Here is a 19669-nt window from a genome sequence, read left to right as displayed (position 1 = left end):
ATTTTCACAGCTTAAAGGGACAACAGACCTGAGCATTTCATGTGAATTTCATCTTGATACGTCCACGCGTTCTTGAGATAAAGGGTCTTGACAGACAGACAGACAGACAGACAGACAGACAGACAGACAGACAGACAGACAGACAGACAGACGGACAACAAAGTGATCCTATAAGGGTTCCGTTTTTTCCTTTTGAGGTACGGAACCCTAAAAATGACTAGCAGAAGTGTCACAATGCAAAATCATCTAAGAACTCTTAACGCCTCGTTGGCTCACTCGTAACTGATCGTTTAGGGTCCGTTCAGACAGACCGGCTCGGAGAGCAGAGCAAATTCTTAACACGTTGAAAATTGAGTACTTATTATTTGAAGTAAGGTTTATTTTTACATGCGCATGCTTTTGTCATTGAGAATGCTCGAATGAGCTCGGTGTGAAATAATAAGAGGAGCCGGCCCGCTCCGATCGCGTACTTTTTCTTGACGTTTGGCTCCGATTGCATGCTCTTTAATGCTCGCGCAGCCGATCAGCTCCGGTCTGTGTGAAAAGAAAAATGCGCGCCGATGCTCTCCGAGCCGGTCTGTTTGGACGGACCCTTAGTCACAAACACCGTTCGTATTTGAGACGACCGAACGTTTTTGACCTACCTGCGTTATGACATCCCCGCTCATCTTCCCTTACTCCGTGGGTGAGTAATAGTAACAGAATAGTTTTTATTCACAGGTGAAACCGATGGAATAACCTTAGCTAGGAATATATTGACTTCATGAAGACTGCGCTCAAAGATAATAACAAAGAATGTGATTTCAATTCCTTGTTGATTTGGATGTTTAGTCCAGAATACCGCACCTGTAAAAAAAAGGGTTAGATAAATTATATTTTCTGTTTTTTCAGTAGTGTCGGGGCAATTAAGTTACAAACAAACAAAAAATGTTTTATCTTTATAATAGTAGTGTAGATAAGGTACAAATAATCCAGATCAAATACGTAGGTACTAACACTATGAGTCCTGTTGCTCGAAATAAAATAGGAAGTTGTGAAGGGCGGTTTGGGGGCTACCTTTTGTCAATTTGACCTTCAAAAAGAGCTGATTTTCAACCTTCTTTGGAAAAACGAGTTTTTATCTTGTACCTAGTATGAGATGGTGGGTTGGCCGAATAACTGGGTTGAGAAGATCAGGTAGTCAGATCCGGACATAATTGGGAAAGGGCTCGGGAGATGATGATGGGATGTGGTACTGTCAGCAGGTGGTGACGTCATGGTGCCGCTCGATGTGGCGGCGGAAGGCGAGGCGCGAGGCGGACTCGTATAGATGTATGACAGTACATACTGTCAGCAGGTGGTGACGTCATGGTGCCGCTCGATGTGGCGGCGGAAGGCGAGGCGCGAGGCGGACTCGTATAGATGTATGACAGTACATACTGTCAGCAGGTGGTGACGTCATGGTGCCGCTCGATGTGGCGGCGGAAGGCGAGGCGCGAGGCGGACTCGTATAGATGTATGACAGTACATACTGTCAGCAGGTGGTGACGTCATGGTGCCGCTCGATGTGGCGGCGGAAGGCGAGGCGCGAGGCGGACTCGTATAGATGTATGACAGTACATACTGTCAGCAGGTGGTGACGTCATGGTGCCGCTCGATGTGGCGGCGGAAGGCGAGGCGCGAGGCGGACTCGTATAGATGTATGACAGTACATACTGTCAGCAGGTGGTGACGTCATGGTGCCGCTCGATGTGGCGGCGGAAGGCGAGGCGCGAGGCGGACTCGTATAGATGTATGACAGTACATACTGTCAGCAGGTGGTGACGTCATGGTGCCGCTCGATGTGGCGGCGGAAGGCGAGGCGCGAGGCGGACTCGTATAGATGTATGACAGTACATACTGTCAGCAGGTGGTGACGTCATGGTGCCGCTCGATGTGGCGGCGGAAGGCGAGGCGCGAGGCGGACTCGTATAGATGTATGACAGTACATACTGTCAGCAGGTGGTGACGTCATGGTGCCGCTCGATGTGGCGGCGGAAGGCGAGGCGCGAGGCGGACTCGTATAGATGTATGACAGTACATACTGTCAGCAGGTGGTGACGTCATGGTGCCGCTCGATGTGGCGGCGGAAGGCGAGGCGCGAGGCGGACTCGTATAGATGTATGACAGTACATACTGTCAGCAGGTGGTGACGTCATGGTGCCGCTCGATGTGGCGGCGGAAGGCGAGGCGCGAGGCGGACTCGTATAGATGTATGACAGTACATACTGTCAGCAGGTGGTGACGTCATGGTGCCGCTCGATGTGGCGGCGGAAGGCGAGGCGCGAGGCGGACTCGTATAGATGTATGACAGTACATACTGTCAGCAGGTGGTGACGTCATGGTGCCGCTCGATGTGGCGGCGGAAGGCGAGGCGCGAGGCGGACTCGTAGCCGCAGGCGCCGCACACCAGCACGTCGGCCGCCGCCACCGCCGCGCTGTACAGCTGCACCTGCACCGCCGGGGACACTGCGCCCATACGTTAATAATATATCAAATGTACAAAAAAATATTATTAACAAATATTGTACACCCCATGGGTATATTACAGTGATACAACTATGAAACTTGTAAGAACTACCTTTTACCTGTGACAAACAATAAATGGATTTGATTTGGTGAACCAAATGGTAAACAAACCATAAAAAGGGTTCTTTGTAGGTCACGATTGAAACAGTGAACATATTTTATAAAAATAACCACGGAAATAATACACTGACAACATTAGAAATGATATTTTAGAATGATGTCTGTCGAACTTATGTAATCCGTTCAGACTTATTTGAAATCAAATATAATGAATGCCGTAAATTATTTTCTTAATAATTTTATTCTTTGTTACACAATTTGGCTCACGGCTCGATAAATAGGGTATAACTATTCTCACACGCTTGGAGCCGCGCTCGCGTCAGTGACCGGTTTCGCGTTGCCGCCGTGCCTACTATGACGACTGTTACCGTACAATCAGTTACAAAATAAACATCTTTCGCTATCAAGAACTAATCTTTTTTGTACTAAAACACAACAAAATAAAAATATACGTATCTATAAAACTTATTTGACTATAAGTTGACAGTTTGCGCACTGAATAAAATTCATTTCTGTATGTAACGAACCACAAGTTTGGATTTTTTCGAAGAAAAACAACTATCAATTTATTAAAATAAGCAGCGTCTACCATATCTACCAGAAATAAAACGAAATTAGCACGTCTATCGAGTGTGTCGTACCTAATCACATTAAATCCTATCATATGTACTTTATGATATTCTATGGCGAATTGTAAAAAAAATAACCTAATCCAATCAGTGGTTTGACCACAGGAGTCATTTTTCGTTTTCATAATTTACAACATCATGTGTAAAGCAGAGATAAAGTTAGGAGTATCGAATGTTTTGATCAGTTGACAGCTTCAGTTTTCAAGGGAGAATTTCAGTTGTTTGTAATGACTGACTCTTATATGGTGTCTAATTCTCGCACATTTTTAATCTATTTACTTTGTTTGAAAAAACATTTTTTTGCTCATTTTATTTGTGCTAATCGACTTATATTAACGTATTTAATTTAATGTAATTAGGTACGACACACCCGACATGTACTATAAATTATTGTATATTTATATTATATGTATACTTACAATCGGTAGATTTACTGGTTTCACCCTCCAGATGTTTCTCTTGCACGTGCTTCATCAACTGGAATATAACAACATTTTTAAATTAAATTGCTGTGGCGACTGTTCTCATGTAAGGAGATCAGCCAGCTGCGTAGGACATATTATAGTGCACGAGCAATTGCTTGGACACAGGTGCACTCACTATTCCTTCACTCTCATAGCGCGATGGGACGACAATCTGACACGACCGGAGAGAGATCAGGCGCAGGACCGACACTTACGTGCTCTTCGATGCATGGGTGTATCAATCACCAACTTCCAGGCTCTGGGCTGCTTTGTGTAAGTTTCGAAAATCCACAAAGTGATTTCGGCCCGCCTCGGGAATCGAACCCGAGACCTCGTGCTCAGCGACTCACTTGCGACAGCTACACTAACGAGTCAGTTACTATGAACTATGTAAATATAAGTACTAGCTTTTGCCCGCGACTTCGTTCGCGTGGAATAGTGACTTCCGGCAGATTTTTGGTTTGACCAATAGATGGCGCTATATGTCCGGAATAAATTTTATTTTTATATTTTTTTGTAATAAGAACTATCCTGTCTTTAAGTTTATAGCTTGAAACTGTACCTTTCACACAAATTGGTTTAATAGGTTAGGCGTGCAGAAAAGACAGACGGATAGTTGCTTTCGCATTTATAATATTAGGGGGATATGCAATAGTTAGTATCTCGTGCACAGCTACATACCTGTGTGTGCACGGCGGCGCGGAAGGGACACCTCGCGCACTGCAGCGTGACGGCGGCGCCGCGCCCGCCGCCCGACCGACCGCGACTCGCGCCGCCGTGCTCGCGGGCCTAAAGGATAATCAAGTTAGTTTTTATATAATAGCAGGTATGACGACAGGGCTAAAAATAATGATTCTGATTTTAGTCCGCAATTTAAATAAGGAAAAATATTGGGCATGCATTTTTAATTTTAAGAAAACCTTAAATATTTATTGAGAAAGCTACAAAAATTGGGAATTATGACGTACGTTACGACTTATGACGTCGCGTTTATGTATAATGTATACTTAGAAGTGATGTAACATAAAATTCAATTGTGTTGTTGTCTGTGAGAAAAAAGAAAATATACGTGCCCATATTTTAAAATTTATCTAAAAGACAGATTAGTTAATTTTTCATTCACTATGCCTATTAAATTGAAGTCTAATCTTTGTAGATACCTATTAATACTTCTGTGACATAGTATAAAGAGCCGAAGTAGGTTATGGGTAGGTATAGTTATAGGTAGGCCTTTTTTTTCCGACGACAAAAATCATCAAATGACCCCTCCCGCTGTGGGTTACCAGCGGTGAGGGAGTGTCAGACTCTTACTGACTAAAAACCGTCGTGTTCCGTCATAGGCCTTTTATGTACCAGGACCGCGGTATCTCTTTCGAACAACCTGCAGCCCCGGCAGGCCTTGGCCCTGCTGGGCCCCGCTGGGGTTGCTGACATCTCTTTGAGGAGCGCGTGGAACAACGCGCGCCGTCGACACGGGTCTGTCGTCTAAGTAGACAGAGAGACGATGAGCCACCCGAACTCACCGCCCACAGACCCACGCCTACGGTGGCCGGGAGTCATCTCGCGACACCCGGCGCCCATGGTGTCTACCTGGTCCAGCGCGGCGGCCGGGATGAGAGGTGCGAACTCTCTGGCGTTCCGCCTCCTCCTTCTCGAGCATGACCGCTTCGCAGAAGGAGGCGACGGCATCCCATTCCCTCTCGCCCCGGACCATGGCCTGAACCAGGGCCGGACGCGAGAGGTCACCGCCGCCCAAAGCCTCGACGAGGACCCGGCGGTGCCCTTCCCATGCGGGCCACACCTGGACTGTGTGGTCCACAGTGTCCTCGGGGCTGTCCGCACAATGGTGACACCCGGGCGTCTCCTCACGACCGATTCGGTGCAGGTACCTCCCGAAACAACCGTGTCCGGTGAGGACCTGCGTCATGCGGTACGTGAGGGCGCCGTGACTCCTCCCGAGCCACTCCTCAAAGAGGGGACTTACCGCCACGATGGTGGCGTGCCCTGCACTGGGTTGCGACAGTCGCTCCCTCCAGGCCACCATGAGATCGCGCCGGAGCTCCGCCCGCTGCGCGACAACTTGCCGCGGCAGCGGAGTTTCCCCCCCGGCGCTGAGCCTCCTTGCGCCAGTCGTACAGGCGCAAGAAGACCCTCGCCTCCAGATCCCACGGTGGCAGTCCGGCTAGTAGGCCAGCTGCTTCGCGGGAGATCGTGCGGTACCCCCGGATTAGCCTAATCACCCTTTGGGGCACGTTCAGGTAGTGTACAGCCCGCGGCCGTACCGAACGTGCCCATACCGGGGCCCCGTAAAGGGCCATGGACCGCATGACCCCCGCGTAGAGTTTACGGCAGGGGGCGTTTGGGCCTCCCAGGTTGGGCAGGAGCCGCTTGAATGCAGCACCTGCCTTCTCCAGTTTGGGGCCCAAACGTCGGAAATGCTCGACGAAGTTCCACCGGCTGTTGAGGACGAGTCCCAGGTATTTCATCGCCCTCTCGACGCCGATGGTAACCCCCCCCACCGTGACTTGGGAGCCTGAGGCCTCGGCCTCGAATTTTGCGGGCAGCGGGGCGGGGGCGGCAGCGGCGGCGGCGCGGGAGCGGGGCGGGCAACGCATACCTGTTCTCGAAACTAGCGGGCAGATCGCGCGGCACTATAGCAGTGTAGTGTTGTGTTCTGTTGTGTTTGCTGTTCCATATGTCCTCTCAAAGATGGCCGAAATAATTAGCTCTTGCACGTCCGAAGACATTTTGATACGTCACAAAAAAAAATGTATAACACTATGCCTACAATGCAGACGCCCAACGCGGGCGGTCACCGCTTGACTGGAGCGCACCGCTCGTTGCCCGCCGCCGCGCCGCTCCCGCGCCGCTGTATTCGAGGGCCGGTCCATTTGATTATACGCGTAAGATCCTGCCGCTCCCGCGCCGCCGCCGCCGCCGCCCCGCTGCCCGCAAAATTCGAGGCAGAGGCCTGAAGGTGGCGCGTTCCGAAGCCCATGAAAGCACCTCCAGTCCCAGCAGCTGGATCCTCTCGATGACCGTCGCAACCCCGCGCGCCATTATGTCGGCCGCCTCCTGGTGCGACCTCCCTTGTGCCAGAACCAGCGTGTCGTCAGCGTAGCAGACCACGCTGACGCCGCTAGGGAGGTCGGCGCGCAGCACCCAGTCGTAGCCGATGTTCCACAAGAGCGGCCCAGAACCGACCCCTGCGGAACACCGCACGACATCTCTCGCCGGTTCCATTCCCCGTTGTGACCAGGGTAAATGATGGACCTATCCGACAGATAGGCCTCGACCACGCGACGAAGGTAGGTCGGCACCCGGTGATACCGGAGTGCCTCCCTGATGCAACTCCAGGGAAGGGTGTTGAAGGCGTTGGCGATGTCAAGAGACACTGCCAAGACGAATGGGACACAGCATCAGGCCCTGGGGCGGTGTTTTTGGCTTTCAGCCTAGCCACCGCCACTCTCAGGTCCACCCCAGTCACCTCGGGGACATCGTCGTCGTCGGAAGTGTAGTCCGTGGTTGACACCGCGGGTTGCAGAGACATGGGCGGGGGAGAGTGTTCCCCGCGCGAAGGGAACAGAGCGCTCACCACCTCCTCCACCAGCTGAGGCCGAAGACTCTGGGTCAGCGGGGGGGCCCATGGGCGGAGCTTGCCCCGCACCATTTTGTAAGGGCGCCCCCACGGATCTCTGTCCAGAGACCCCAGCAACTCCGCATTGGCCACCTCCTTGGCCTGGACGATGGCCAATTGGTCTTCGCAGCTCTGTATCCCTCGTACAGCTCTGCTTCTCTGGCCTCTGCATCCGGAGGGCGGATGCGCAGCCTGCGGTGTCTGGTGTACCGGTGCCTCGCAGCGACGCACGCCTCTCGAAGGGCCGCGATCTCGCAAGACCACCAGTACACCTGGCGTCGGGCGCGTCCTGACGGGGCTCGGGGCATGGCCACGTCACAAATCTCGGACATGGTCTCCCGGAACCACTCCGCCTCGCCGTTGATGTCGGCGGGCCTGTCCGGTGATGACACCTAGGCCCGCACGACTGAGGCTTCCAGGAGAAGCTCCCGGTCAAGGTGCCTCAGCGCCCAACGTGGACCACTCGGGGTCTGCAGGACCGGCGCGCTAGGGTTCTGGGCGGAGACGTCAAACCGGATGTACCGGTGATCGGAGTAGGTTTCCACCCTCTCCTCCACGCGCCAGTCAAAGACACGCGGCAGCAGAGTGAGAGCTTGCCCCGCACCATCCTGCCCCGTGCATCTGTGCGTCGGGAACCCCAGGCCAAGTTCTTGGCGTTGAAGTCCCCTAACACTAGCACAGGGAGGGAATAACTTCCGACGACGACGGACAACTCCAGGAGGGAGTTGTGGAACTCGGCGAGAGTTCGGCTCGGGGAGAAGTACAACCCACGACGACTATCTCCCCGAACCGTGCTGCGACGCAACCCCTTTCACTCTTCACCCCTTCGAGGGAAGGAGTACCAGCGGCGGCCGACGATATGATGGTCACTGACTGCCGCTAAGGTCCTTAACCCAGTCATCCCTGGGAAGGACAAAGTACGGCTCAGCGACCACGGCGATGTTGATCGACCACTGCGCCATGCTTTGGAGCAACAGATCCTGGGCACGGGCGCAGTGGTTGATGTTCGCCTGGAGGAAGCGTAATGGAGCCAGACTAGCACTCCATCACGTCTTCCTCCTCTTCAGACGCGGGCGCTGCGGCAGCAGCAGTGGCGACGGCGTCGACAGCGGCGGCAGCGTTGGAGGCGGCGGCGGCCGCAGGAGCTGCGGTGGTGGCCACTGCGGAGGTGGCGGCGGTGGGACGGCCGACCCTTGCCCTTACCCGGCTTGGCGGGTGGGGCACAGGTCTTGCTTCCCGCCCGGTGTTCGGCCGGCTTGCCAGCAGCCGCACATGCAGAGCAGTGCGGCGTGGCGCTGCATTCCACGGCCTTGTGACCGGGCTGACCGCAGCGGAAACAGAGGGCGCTGCGGTCGACCTCCGAGGTGCAACGGACACCCACATGATGCCCGACGTGGCATCGGAAGCACCTCAGCGGTCTGGGGTCAAGCAGCTTGACCTGCGCCGACACCCAGCCAACCAGCAATCTTCGGCCGTCAACGATGTTCTTGGCCGCCGTCACGGGGCAGCTCACCGTGATGGTGCACGTGCCCCTGAAGTCGGGACGTATGGTGCCCGCCTTGACTTCGTCGGCAGAGCACCCACCCGTCCTAGCGACGGCGGCCACCACCTCCTCCGCAGTAACTGAGTCGTCCAGGCCCATGATGCGCAGATCCGCGCACTTGTAGGGCCTGGAGACTCGGGCATCGTCCGCACTTACCCAGAGCCTCTCGGCTAGAGCGATCCTTGGCTTTGGCGAGCACGTCGCGGTACGACACGCCCCTTTTGACCGCGTCCGGCTGTAGTGTGACTACTACAGCCGCGGTCTTGGGGGCGCGGAGTTGCGCCGCGGCGGCTCGCTGTCTGCGCCGCTGTTTTTGGGCCTTCTTTTTGGCCGCGTTGGCTGCCCTCCGTGTTATAGGCAGGCCTTTGAGTTTGTTTCGGAGCTTCTTCTCAGGTATCAGTCAGTTAGGAAATGCCGACCCCAGCGTTCTTAAAATGACGTGTAAAAGTGATGTAATGTTCAACTTGCAAAATAAATTATCTTTATACAAATGCTTGGTCGCGGCTTGTACCTAAATCTATCGTTGCGCTGTGAGGAACGCACTCGGAGCGCGCGGCGACGCTGGGTCACGCTGCAAGCATATAAGCCACGAGCAAGCATTTGTATGAACATAACCTACTTCGGCCCTCTATACGATGTCTGTGGACTGAACGAGATTTTCTTAACATTAAGTTATAATGTGATGGCGTCCACGGGCGATTTCGGCCACGGCGGTAGTTCTCATGTAAGGAGATCAGCCAACTGCGCAGGACATATTATAGTGTACGAGCATTTGCGCAGACACAAGTCCACAACATTAAGTTAAGATAGTTAACATTATATTACCTTCACGAGTCTGACAATGTTCTTTTAACATATAATTTAGAAAGCTAGCAGCATATATACCTTGTGAGCAGACATCTCCTTGACGGCATTACACTTGAAGGCGCAGAGCTTGCAGGAGTACAGGTACAGGCGGAAGTTGGGCGAGGCTAGCAGCTCGTGCGGAGGCGGCAGGTCGCTCTTCCGCTTCCGGCCGCGGCCACGGCTCGCTTGTAAAGCTCTGTGGAGGGGCAAAGTTTTTGTCGTCAAGTCATTAAATAGCTGCCTCGTTGGTTTAGATGTCGCAAGCACGACCGCTGAGCACGAAATCGCTTTGTGGGTTTTCTTAAACTTTCACAAAGCAGCCCGGAGTCTGGAAGTTGGTGATTGATCCACCCGTGCATCGGAGAGCACGTAAATGTCTGTCCTGCGCCTGATCTCTCTCCGGTGGTGTCGGATTGCCGTCCCATCGCGCCATGAGAGTGAAGGAGTGAGTGCACCTGTGTCGTACCCAGGCAACCCCTTGGTAAAACTGGTTGTTAACGACTGCCTAAGATATTAAAATTTGTATTGTATATTATCATAATCATTGAAAATTCAATCATTATTACAAACTTTAAGAAGATCTAGACACACGGCAGTGTGTCCGCCAAGTTCGAGCAAAAAAAGCGACACACCGGCCGTGGGTTATATTACACGAACCATTTCGGGCCAAATTCGACCCCCCTGTAACTCAAAATCTATTTTATTTACGCATATCAAATTTCTAGTATCTATTGAGACCCCCTCACTTATCTAAAATACAAAATTTCATTAATATACCTATTGTAGGTCTTGAGATATTGACGTCAGAAAATCGCTATTTTTACTATACACTCACTGACTGACTGATTCACTGACTCACTCATCAAAAACCTAGACCACTTCCAATGGTCGTATTGACTTGAAATTTGGCATGGAGGTAGGTCTTTATGTCAAGGTAAAGGGAAAAATCTGAAAATGGCCAAGTGTGAGTCGGTTTCAAAATAATGAAGGTGTTTTATACCCGGTGTAAATTTATACCCCTAAGGAACTAAAACGAACTAAATTTATCTATATTTATATAATATATCTTCGAATGGTTTGTATTTAGTTTAGTTAGAAGTAAAATAGTGTAGTTAGAAGTAAAATAAAAATCTGAAAACGGCCAAGTGTGAATCACTTTCGAAAATAACGAATGTGTAACTTTGATCCACGAACATAATATATGATAACATGTCATGTCAGTCAGTTGGTAAATCTAGTCCATTTAGTTAATCTAGTTCATTTCTTTGTAAGAAACATAGTGCATATTAAAAAATCTAAAAGATAGTATAAATGAGACATTCCTTTAACTAACTTCATCATAAGAAAAAAATAAAATAAACAACCTTACAAAAATAAATGAAATCCCACCCAAAACAAAAATGTGAAAGACTGCCAAGTTCGATAATATGGGAATGCTTCGCCTATAAAAGAAGTGAGATCTGAATAAGTACCAAGTTCCATACACATACCTCAGTTAAAAATAGTTACTTTTTAATGATGTTACCTGGCAAGTTTTAATAGAAAATTAAATACTTGATTCATTGCGTTTAGTACGTTTATAACAAGGTGTATGAAAACTTTCCAAGTAACATCATTAAAAAGTAACTATTTTTAACTGAGGTATGTGTATGGAACTTGGTACTTATTCAGATCTCACTTCTTTTATAGGCGAAGCATTCCCATATTATCGAACTTGGCAGTCTTTCACATTTTTGTTTTGGGTGGGATTAGTTTAATACTCACTTGGCTTTGTGTAGAGACTTCGCCTTTTCTAACAAATCTGCTGGTGACAAAGTTTTCTGTAACAAATTATAAAACCTTAAGGACTGTGCCCACTAATAATTCAATAGACATGATGAATGAAAAGGCTGAAATGAAATGAAGTGGCTAATTCAGGCGAGGTTTTATAGTGTTAAAGAACAACAAAAGTACATGTCGATTTGGTGCCCACTAAATGCCGTACCTTTTTTTATAACCAATAATTTAATTTAAAAATTAATTTAATTGATTAATATTTTAATTTAACAGATAATAAGTATATTATATAATTCCATTAGCTTTAAAGAACTATATTTTGCATACCCGTAATACGGGTGAAATATGTTTTGTACACTACAACTTACATAATTGTTATATAACACCTTATGTAAAACCATATTTCAAGCAAATAATTATAAAAAATGAAGCAAAATTAAAAATTTTGAAAAAACCCCCGACGGTAATAATCTTATTGAAAAATAATAAAATAACTCAAAACCCCCGACTTAACCCAATTATAGTATAGGAATATGCGTCGGGGGCTGCCATTAAACTCTAGTGAGTTACAGGCGTAATTTTTATTTTTTCTGAACATGCATTAAGCACGTACACATGCTGATGAAAACAGAATTGTAATCGGACGTTTTGACTATATTGCAACATTATTTGGCACTAATATTATGGCGCCCCCTAGTGAGTTACAGCCATGACACCTGTCCAAGAACATGAACTGATCGAACACAAACCCTTTATTGAAAACCGCATCAAAATCAGATCATTAGTTTAGAAGATATGTGGGAACATTACTTTGCACAAACGCACACACAAACGCACATCTCCACCCTAAACGCATATACCTGCTCCGTTCCGTCGTGGGTAAAAAGTAATTAGTCATTTAGATAGCCCTAAAATAATGGACGTATTTTTTATTTTCTTCCACAAACAAATAACAACGAAGATACAGATTTAACCCTTATGTGAGTGACGAGGTACCGGGGTACCTTTAGCATTTTCAAATTTAAAGAAAAGTATGTTTTACGCTCTGTAAGTGGCTGTGCTTTCCTGAGAGCTCTTAACTATTTATAAATTATATATTTTTTAATATTTTAACCCAGTCAACTATTTACAATGTTTTGTGGAAACCAAAACATAATATAAACTCACAGTAGAGTGACAAGGTACCCGGGTACCTCTTTGCGTCTTGTATGACAATGAAAAAAGTATTTATAATTTGGTACAAAAATGAAATAATAATAATTTGTTATGATGTTTTATTTCTATAAAAATTACAAATTCTTTGTTTATTCAGAATTATTATATATCCCGAAACAGGTGTTACTTGTTGGACGAGTTACTGCATGCTCATCACAAACTGGTTTTTTACAGTTACTGCAAGCTTTTCGTGTTTTTCTTTGCTTGCGTTTGAGTTCTCTACACATGTAGCAACTTCCGACGACTGCAACACGCCCTGTAGAATCTCGTCTGGTCCGACTTATAGAAGTTGTAGATCCAGAAGGAATCGAAAGCCTTAGTTCTTGGCCAAGCACGTCCTGCATTGCAGATCTTACATGTAATTTTGATGTCACAATGGATTTTTTTGATATTTCTTCTATATTTTTACCACACAGTTGTAGACTCAATGATTTCAAAAATTTTCTACGTCTGTCACTAGAGACAAATTGTGGGTTATGTTCCATGTAAATGATATATGCTGCAAAAGCTGCAATGTCATTTTGAATCTATCATGGGACATCGCAGCCCGAAATAATGGTAGGTGACTGGATTTCCACAATTCAGTCAAATGCTCTTTATTAGATCTATGCACCCCACTAGAGATTAGAATGCCAAAAAATGCATCCAATTCTTGTTCCATGAATGGTTTGAATATTTTTTGTTTCGGTCGCTTGCTAATGTCAGGATAATTTTCTATCAGCTTATTATTGTATGCTTCAGTAATCTTAGTCCCTTTCCGATTAGTTTCCCTCAAGATTATGTCACACATCTCATTGGACAATATATTTTTGAATATTTCCATTTGATTGTAAAGTTTACTGAAAGATGCAGCCCCGCCCCGTTGACGAATAATGTTTCGACTACTAGTTTGTGTTCTGGGAAGTGGATCAGACTGCCACCGTGTTCCATCTTTTGCAATAAAAATGTTTTCAAATGATTCACCTTCAAAACTCGCATCGGAATCCTAAGAGTCGATTTCATTTTCGACTTCAGCTTCTGGCTCAACATCAGAAATTTCCAATCCACCCTCTTCAACCAAAGGAATATAATCGTGTTCATTATCAGAAGTAACAAACTCACCTTCATCACTGGAAGATTCTGCTAATATCGCTTGTAATTCTGTTGAATTATATCTTCGAACATGTGATCTTTGGTTAGAAGTACTCGCTCCAATATTCATAATGAAATAATTATACAAAGTAGAAATAAACTCGTAAAATACGAACACAGAAAACAGTCAAGTGTCAATATTAAGCACGCTGCATTGAATGGATTCAAGTGTTTCTTGCGCGCCGATAACGTCAGATCCAATTGTTTAGCTTAACTAAAATAAATAAATAGTATTCAAAGTGAGGGTACTGTTAAAACAGACCTTGATTGTTCAAATTACGTCTAAACTGTATGAAGGTACCCGGGTACCTCGTCACTCTAATAAAGGTGTTTTATTCGTCACTCACATAAGGGTTAATTTTGTGTTACGCCACTTTTGAGTAAAAATTTTACATAAACGTGAATTTTAATGTATATCAGTATCTATTTAATGATTTGTTAAAATACAAAAAGTACGTATCCAAAATGCCGACTAATTAGAATCAGTATTTTTTAAGCCTGTTATCACGCCTATTGATTAAGAATTACTAGAAGTCAATACAAACCTTAGGTTCTTCAGCAGGCTCCTGCACAGCGGTGGCCTGCTGCAGTGCAGACTTGAGGATCACCAGGGAGCCCTGTCCATCCTCATTCTCTACCATTACGTACGAGTCTTGGTTGTCTGGATCTGTATGGAAAGTGTGTTGATTAGTTTAAATATTTAATTAAACAAGATTTTTGTTATAAACTATGTGAAGAATGGCAGCTTAAATTACAGATATCAATTTTACATGTAATTAGTTGTTGTTTCATGCGGTTTCACCCGTGCCTCCGAGTAACTCCTGCACTTACTTGAACGAAATTTAGCCTATGTCACACAGGGATAGTGTGTCTTCCCAACTGTTCAAGAATTTCTCAAATTGGTTTAGAAGTTTCCTAGCCTTTAGGCCCTAAAGGGACAATATAGGCTAAACAAAAATGAAGCTAGGGGTAAACTCAATTCTCATACTTGTTAACAGGGGTAGTGACATTGAAAGCGTTAGGAACTTAAGGAACTTAGGGTATTAACAAACAAAAAAATGTTGTCTATTTATTATACTTGTGTAGATATTTACCATGAATATGTGGGCTGTCATGTTTACTATCAAGTTATTTATGTTAATAATACATTTTTGTTTATATCTAAATATATAAAAAGTGGTGTACCTTCAGTATCACTGGACTGCAGCACACAGGTGACGGTGGCATCAGATGAGATGTCTCCGTCCGACGTGCCTGCGTTGGCCACCAGTTGGAATGACTCCGACTCTCCAACATTTTGACATCTACAGTGTGAATAATGCTTTGTTAGGGCGCTTTCAATTTAGCCGATTGGTACCGGACTGCTGCAGTCCGACTATCGTACTGCGCACGGGCGGTTATGATTTTTCATACAAAATGTCTCGACGCAAAGTCGTGCGACAGCAGTGCGGCGCACGTCTGTTGGCGGAACGGCAACAACCTGTCTTAGTCGTTGTTCGCTAGTGCTGCGAACGCATCGTGTTTCTTAGACGTTTTCGTGCATACCTACCTAATTATGGATGATTTAAATACAGAAGATTTTATAAATGAAATAGAGTTGCAGCCCGCCGTTTGGGATTCTAAATGTGACCAGTATTTAAATCGCTTGGAGAAAAAAAAGCTAGGGATGTTTTATGTGAAAAATTTATTACCGATTTTAAAACTAAAAAAGCAGCTGAGCATTCTTTTGATCTAGGGTGCAGTGTATAAAAATCACCAGTTTTATATTTTAAAGAAAACATTGGCGACGCCCTAATACGGCGTCGTTTATGTTTCTGCCAAAGCAAGAGAACTAACAATAACACTTCCTCGTCAGAGTCCATGGCGCCGACTAAAGTTAAGTTTTGATGGAAATCACTAAAATTCGATCGGACTGCAGCCGCGTATCTCTTCAAATAAGACGATTTACGTCGTACTGCTGTCGTCCGGCAGCAGTACGGCTCATGGTCGTTACAACCGTGCGGCAGCAGTCCGGCACCAACCGTCTAAATTGAAAGCGCCCTTAGTGATGATGATGATGTCCTCTTAACCGATTATCGGCTAGGGCGGCTGTTTTCATGTAAGGAGATTAGCCAACTGCGCAGGACATACTATAGTGCACGCACACTGCGGTGCACTCACTATTCCGTCACTGTCTGCGTGCGATGGGACGACAATCCGACACGACCAGAGAGAGATCAGGCGCAGGTCTTCAGCCCGACTCGGGAATCGAACCCGAAACCTCGTGCTCAACCGCACTTGCGACAGCTAGACCACCGAGGCAGTAATAAATATATGGTTTTTATGGTAAATTATCAACGCAGTAACTTATCAACTCAGTCTATCGTGAGTACTACTGAATCAATTTAATTGTAATTTGGATCAGTAGGTAGTTTAGAGCAAAGACATAGAACTACTTTGTATCTGTTATCTGTATACGGTAAGTAGTTTCTATTGGATGCGGATGGAACTGCAGGATTTTTAAAATCGCTATATCGAGAACCAATTTAGCCAACTAGTGTAATGTGTAATGAGTAACTGAAGGTTTATACAAACTTATATATCTTATATATTTAATATTCGTTTTTATATAATATATTAAAAAAATATATGTTTATGTTATCGCACAATAAATCAGCTCATGTCGTGCTTACCTATAAGGAATTGTGACACTAGATTAAGTATCTCATAAGTCTTAAACTTGTAAATTAAAGTGTTAACAGTTGTTGGTGAGCCAATAAAATAAAATAAAATAAAATTTTGAAAATTATGTAATTCTAGTCTTACTTTTCATGGTAAAATAGGAAAGCTAAATAAAGTAAAAAAATAATTTATCATATAATTTTATACATACCTGACTAGTGTCAAATTAAGTAGATCAAGCTGCACCAATCCCTTGCTTGTGTCTAACACTTGCATATACTTGGTGCCCTCACCACCTTCCTCTGACAAGTCGGGTAAGATGTGGTTTTCCTAAAACAAATAATAAAAATATTACATGTATGCAGACTGTCATTGAACTTCCTTGGCAGTCGTTACGGGTAGTCATAAACCAGTAAGTCTGTCACCAGTCTAACCAAGGGGTATTGTGTTGCCCGGGTAACTGGGTTGAGGAGGTCAGATAGGCAGTCGCTCCTTATAAAGCTCTGGTACCCAGCTGAATACGGTTAGACTGGAAGCCAACCCCAACATGGTTGGGAAAAAGGCTCGGAGGATGATGACATGTATGCAGTGTGTAAAATATGTGTTAAAGAGCCAACTTTTCAAGTATGAGGTTTGATTCCTGGTTAGGAAAGTACTAATGCAGCTTTTAACAGTTATGAATGGGAACCAGCAAGTTCAAAATAAAAATCTTTAAATGGAAATGTCTAGAAGATGAGATTGAGAAAGGTTTTGGTACATAATCAACATTAAAGCAAAGTCAGGCTATGTTAAAAATTATAATAATTATAAAAAAAATGCATTCTTTACCTGATTCTTTTCAAATGGTGTGACTTCCACTATTTGTAGTTGACCTGAAATTAATTTAATATTAAATTAAGAATAAAGATAATAAGAAGAATAAGATAATAATAATTATTAATAAGATAATCATCACTCAGCTTTACACAATATGGATCCTTCACATACATATTATGTTTATACACTTACCATCCTTATATTCGGCAGACAGGATCTGGCCGTCTGAAGTCTCAACCGTCACCTCTTCATCAGACATGATTAACTGGTATTATACCTTGTCTTACACTGAAATCAAAACATGATTCTTATTTAATCTATAATATAAAAATGAATCGCAAAATGTGTTGGTAAGCGCATAACTCAACAACGCCTGGACCAATAATTTGGCTAATTCTTTTTTTGTTGTGTTTGTTATTGTCAGGAGAAGGTTCTTATGAAAAAAAAAATAGGGTAAAGTAGAGAAGTCAGTTGACGGGAGCGAAGCCGCGGGCAAAAGCTAGTATTATTATATTTTAATGATATTGTCATTTTATTGATAATGTAAATACTACATACAAAGGTACACTAAATTGGTGGGTCCCGGCTGTCATTTGAACATCTTTGGCAGTCGTTACGTAGACCAGAAAAAGTCTATTTCACTAAATTACAGATTATTACTGACCCTTTTCTGAGTTAAGTATAACTGAACTTATAAAAGAATTAATATTATTTCTTCAGTATCGGGCCAATATGAATGACATAAAACATGCATGTAGTGAACTATAATATGCAACAATGTATGATTATACCTATTTTATAGTTAGGTAAAGCCGTGAATATACGAACACGTAGAAAGACAAAGTAAGGCGACCATATTTCCTCAGATACAGCATATTTACAGTGATAATATAGCAAATAAACGTGTTTTAGATATTCGAAAGCGATTTATAAACAAAATAAACGTCAATCAGTGTATAAAAATTCTTGCAACACCAAATTCATTGTTGCGGTGTTTCTATTTTACGAAATGGACGGCCATCATTTTTAATTTTATTATTGCAACAATCAATACTCACATTTAATGGCAACAATGATGATTTTCAACACTTTATTTCACGATAACAAGATTCACAATACGGTTCAATAAGTGATTTAAATCAATTCAATGGATTATAACGCACGAAAATGGCGTCGACGCTATATTAAATATGGTTTTCTTTGTAAATTACGAGAGGAAGACATCTCGGCTGCTTGTCAGAGTTGCCAGCGTGAATTTTGTTTACCCTGAAAATTGGACCGGAAGTAAGGTTAACGATTATTTAAATAAATAAGTTTTAACTTTATTTACTTGATTAATATTTTTAGAAGTAATTTGGTAATCGCAGCTCGTTTAATATTAAAGAAAAACATACCAAAAAAAAATAATTGTAGCCACGTAAAAAAAAAACACTGCTTAGTATTTAACTCCAACTGTTAACTAAAATGTTTTTAGTAATTGGATAATTATTTACCTATGCATTACACTTTCTTTACATATTAAAGTTCATGATATTTTTAATATGATTATGTTAAAAGTCTTTGATCACAAATGATGTCATGTCGACATTCATACCACTGTCTCTTTCTAATGTTCTACGTATATGTAGCTATCTCTCTTATGTAGAGTTGGTAGAGCTAAAACTGTAGACAGATTAGCACATACATCCAATTGGGGACAGGTAGATTCTATTTGTACGAGAACATTCCATCTTACTCACTCTTATACGATTCCCATAAGACCAATTAAGAAACGTGACCCCCTAAAACACAGCAATAAGAAACTTAATAATCCAACAAAAAATATTAGAAAACTAACTTTATCGCGACATGCATTTTGCGCATCTAAAATTTGAGATTTTTATAGTAGTTTTGTTGGAAAAAAATATTGAAATATGAGTTCTGCATCGCGCTATCGAAGTTTTCACAGCCATTTGGACAGTGAATGGAACTAGAAAAACTGATAATGGGAGGTCCGTAGCTACTACGTAAGCCGGTACTGACGAGGAGCCGGTCTAATTCCTTGTCATCAGATATGTTGAAGCGTAAGCAATCATATAATGGTAAAATATAATGTCAAATATGTCAAGAAAAATAATAAAGAGAGACTAGGTCTCATCCACACGCTAGTAGCTGATATGACTTCCTTTTTGTTTGTTGCGCGTTGAAAATGGAACACGATTTTTTCCCCCTTTGCATGTTTTTCAGAACTATTATCTTTTTGAATATTTACTTGGCAGTGAGCTTATGTGTTAAATATACATAAGCCTGTAAATAATTTAATATACAAATTAATTTCTCATAATTTGGCATATAATTTGTTCCT

The 19669-nt window shown here is 44.2% G+C and overlaps 1 protein-coding gene across 4 annotated transcripts; it reads right to left on the bottom strand.

Annotated features, from left to right (window-relative positions):
• Positions 1 to 457: 457 nt before the first annotated feature.
• On the bottom strand, positions 458 to 18583 carry LOC124643398. 4 transcript variants are annotated; one of them, XM_047182384.1, is made up of 12 exons: positions 18384 to 18578; positions 17518 to 17613; positions 17338 to 17381; positions 16721 to 16839; positions 15034 to 15152; positions 14394 to 14515; positions 11491 to 11546; positions 9766 to 9922; positions 4382 to 4489; positions 3656 to 3713; positions 2340 to 2487; positions 458 to 846 (listed from the first exon to the last, which is right to left on the bottom strand). In XM_047182384.1, exons 2-11 carry the CDS (start codon positions 17582 to 17584, stop codon positions 2342 to 2344), a joined length of 996 nt encoding a protein of 331 aa, XP_047038340.1. In that variant the 5' UTR covers positions 17585 to 17613; positions 18384 to 18578; the 3' UTR covers positions 458 to 846; positions 2340 to 2341. The 4 variants fall into 4 exon arrangements, 2 of the variants coding, with proteins under 2 accessions (XP_047038340.1, XP_047038341.1); XR_006985933.1 differs by having other exon boundaries at positions 469 to 846; positions 1236 to 2487; positions 18384 to 18583; XR_006985934.1 differs by lacking the exon at positions 18384 to 18578 and adding an exon at positions 18117 to 18296 and having other exon boundaries at positions 469 to 846; positions 1236 to 2487.
• Positions 18584 to 19669: the final 1086 nt, after the last annotated feature.

The sequence above is a fragment of the Helicoverpa zea genome, chromosome 27 (assembly GCF_022581195.2).
Source record: "Helicoverpa zea isolate HzStark_Cry1AcR chromosome 27, ilHelZeax1.1, whole genome shotgun sequence".
Lineage (NCBI taxonomy): Eukaryota > Metazoa > Arthropoda > Insecta > Lepidoptera > Noctuidae > Helicoverpa > Helicoverpa zea.
The sequence above is the reverse complement of the archived record's forward strand: the minus strand, read 5'-3'. Positions and strand labels throughout refer to the sequence as shown.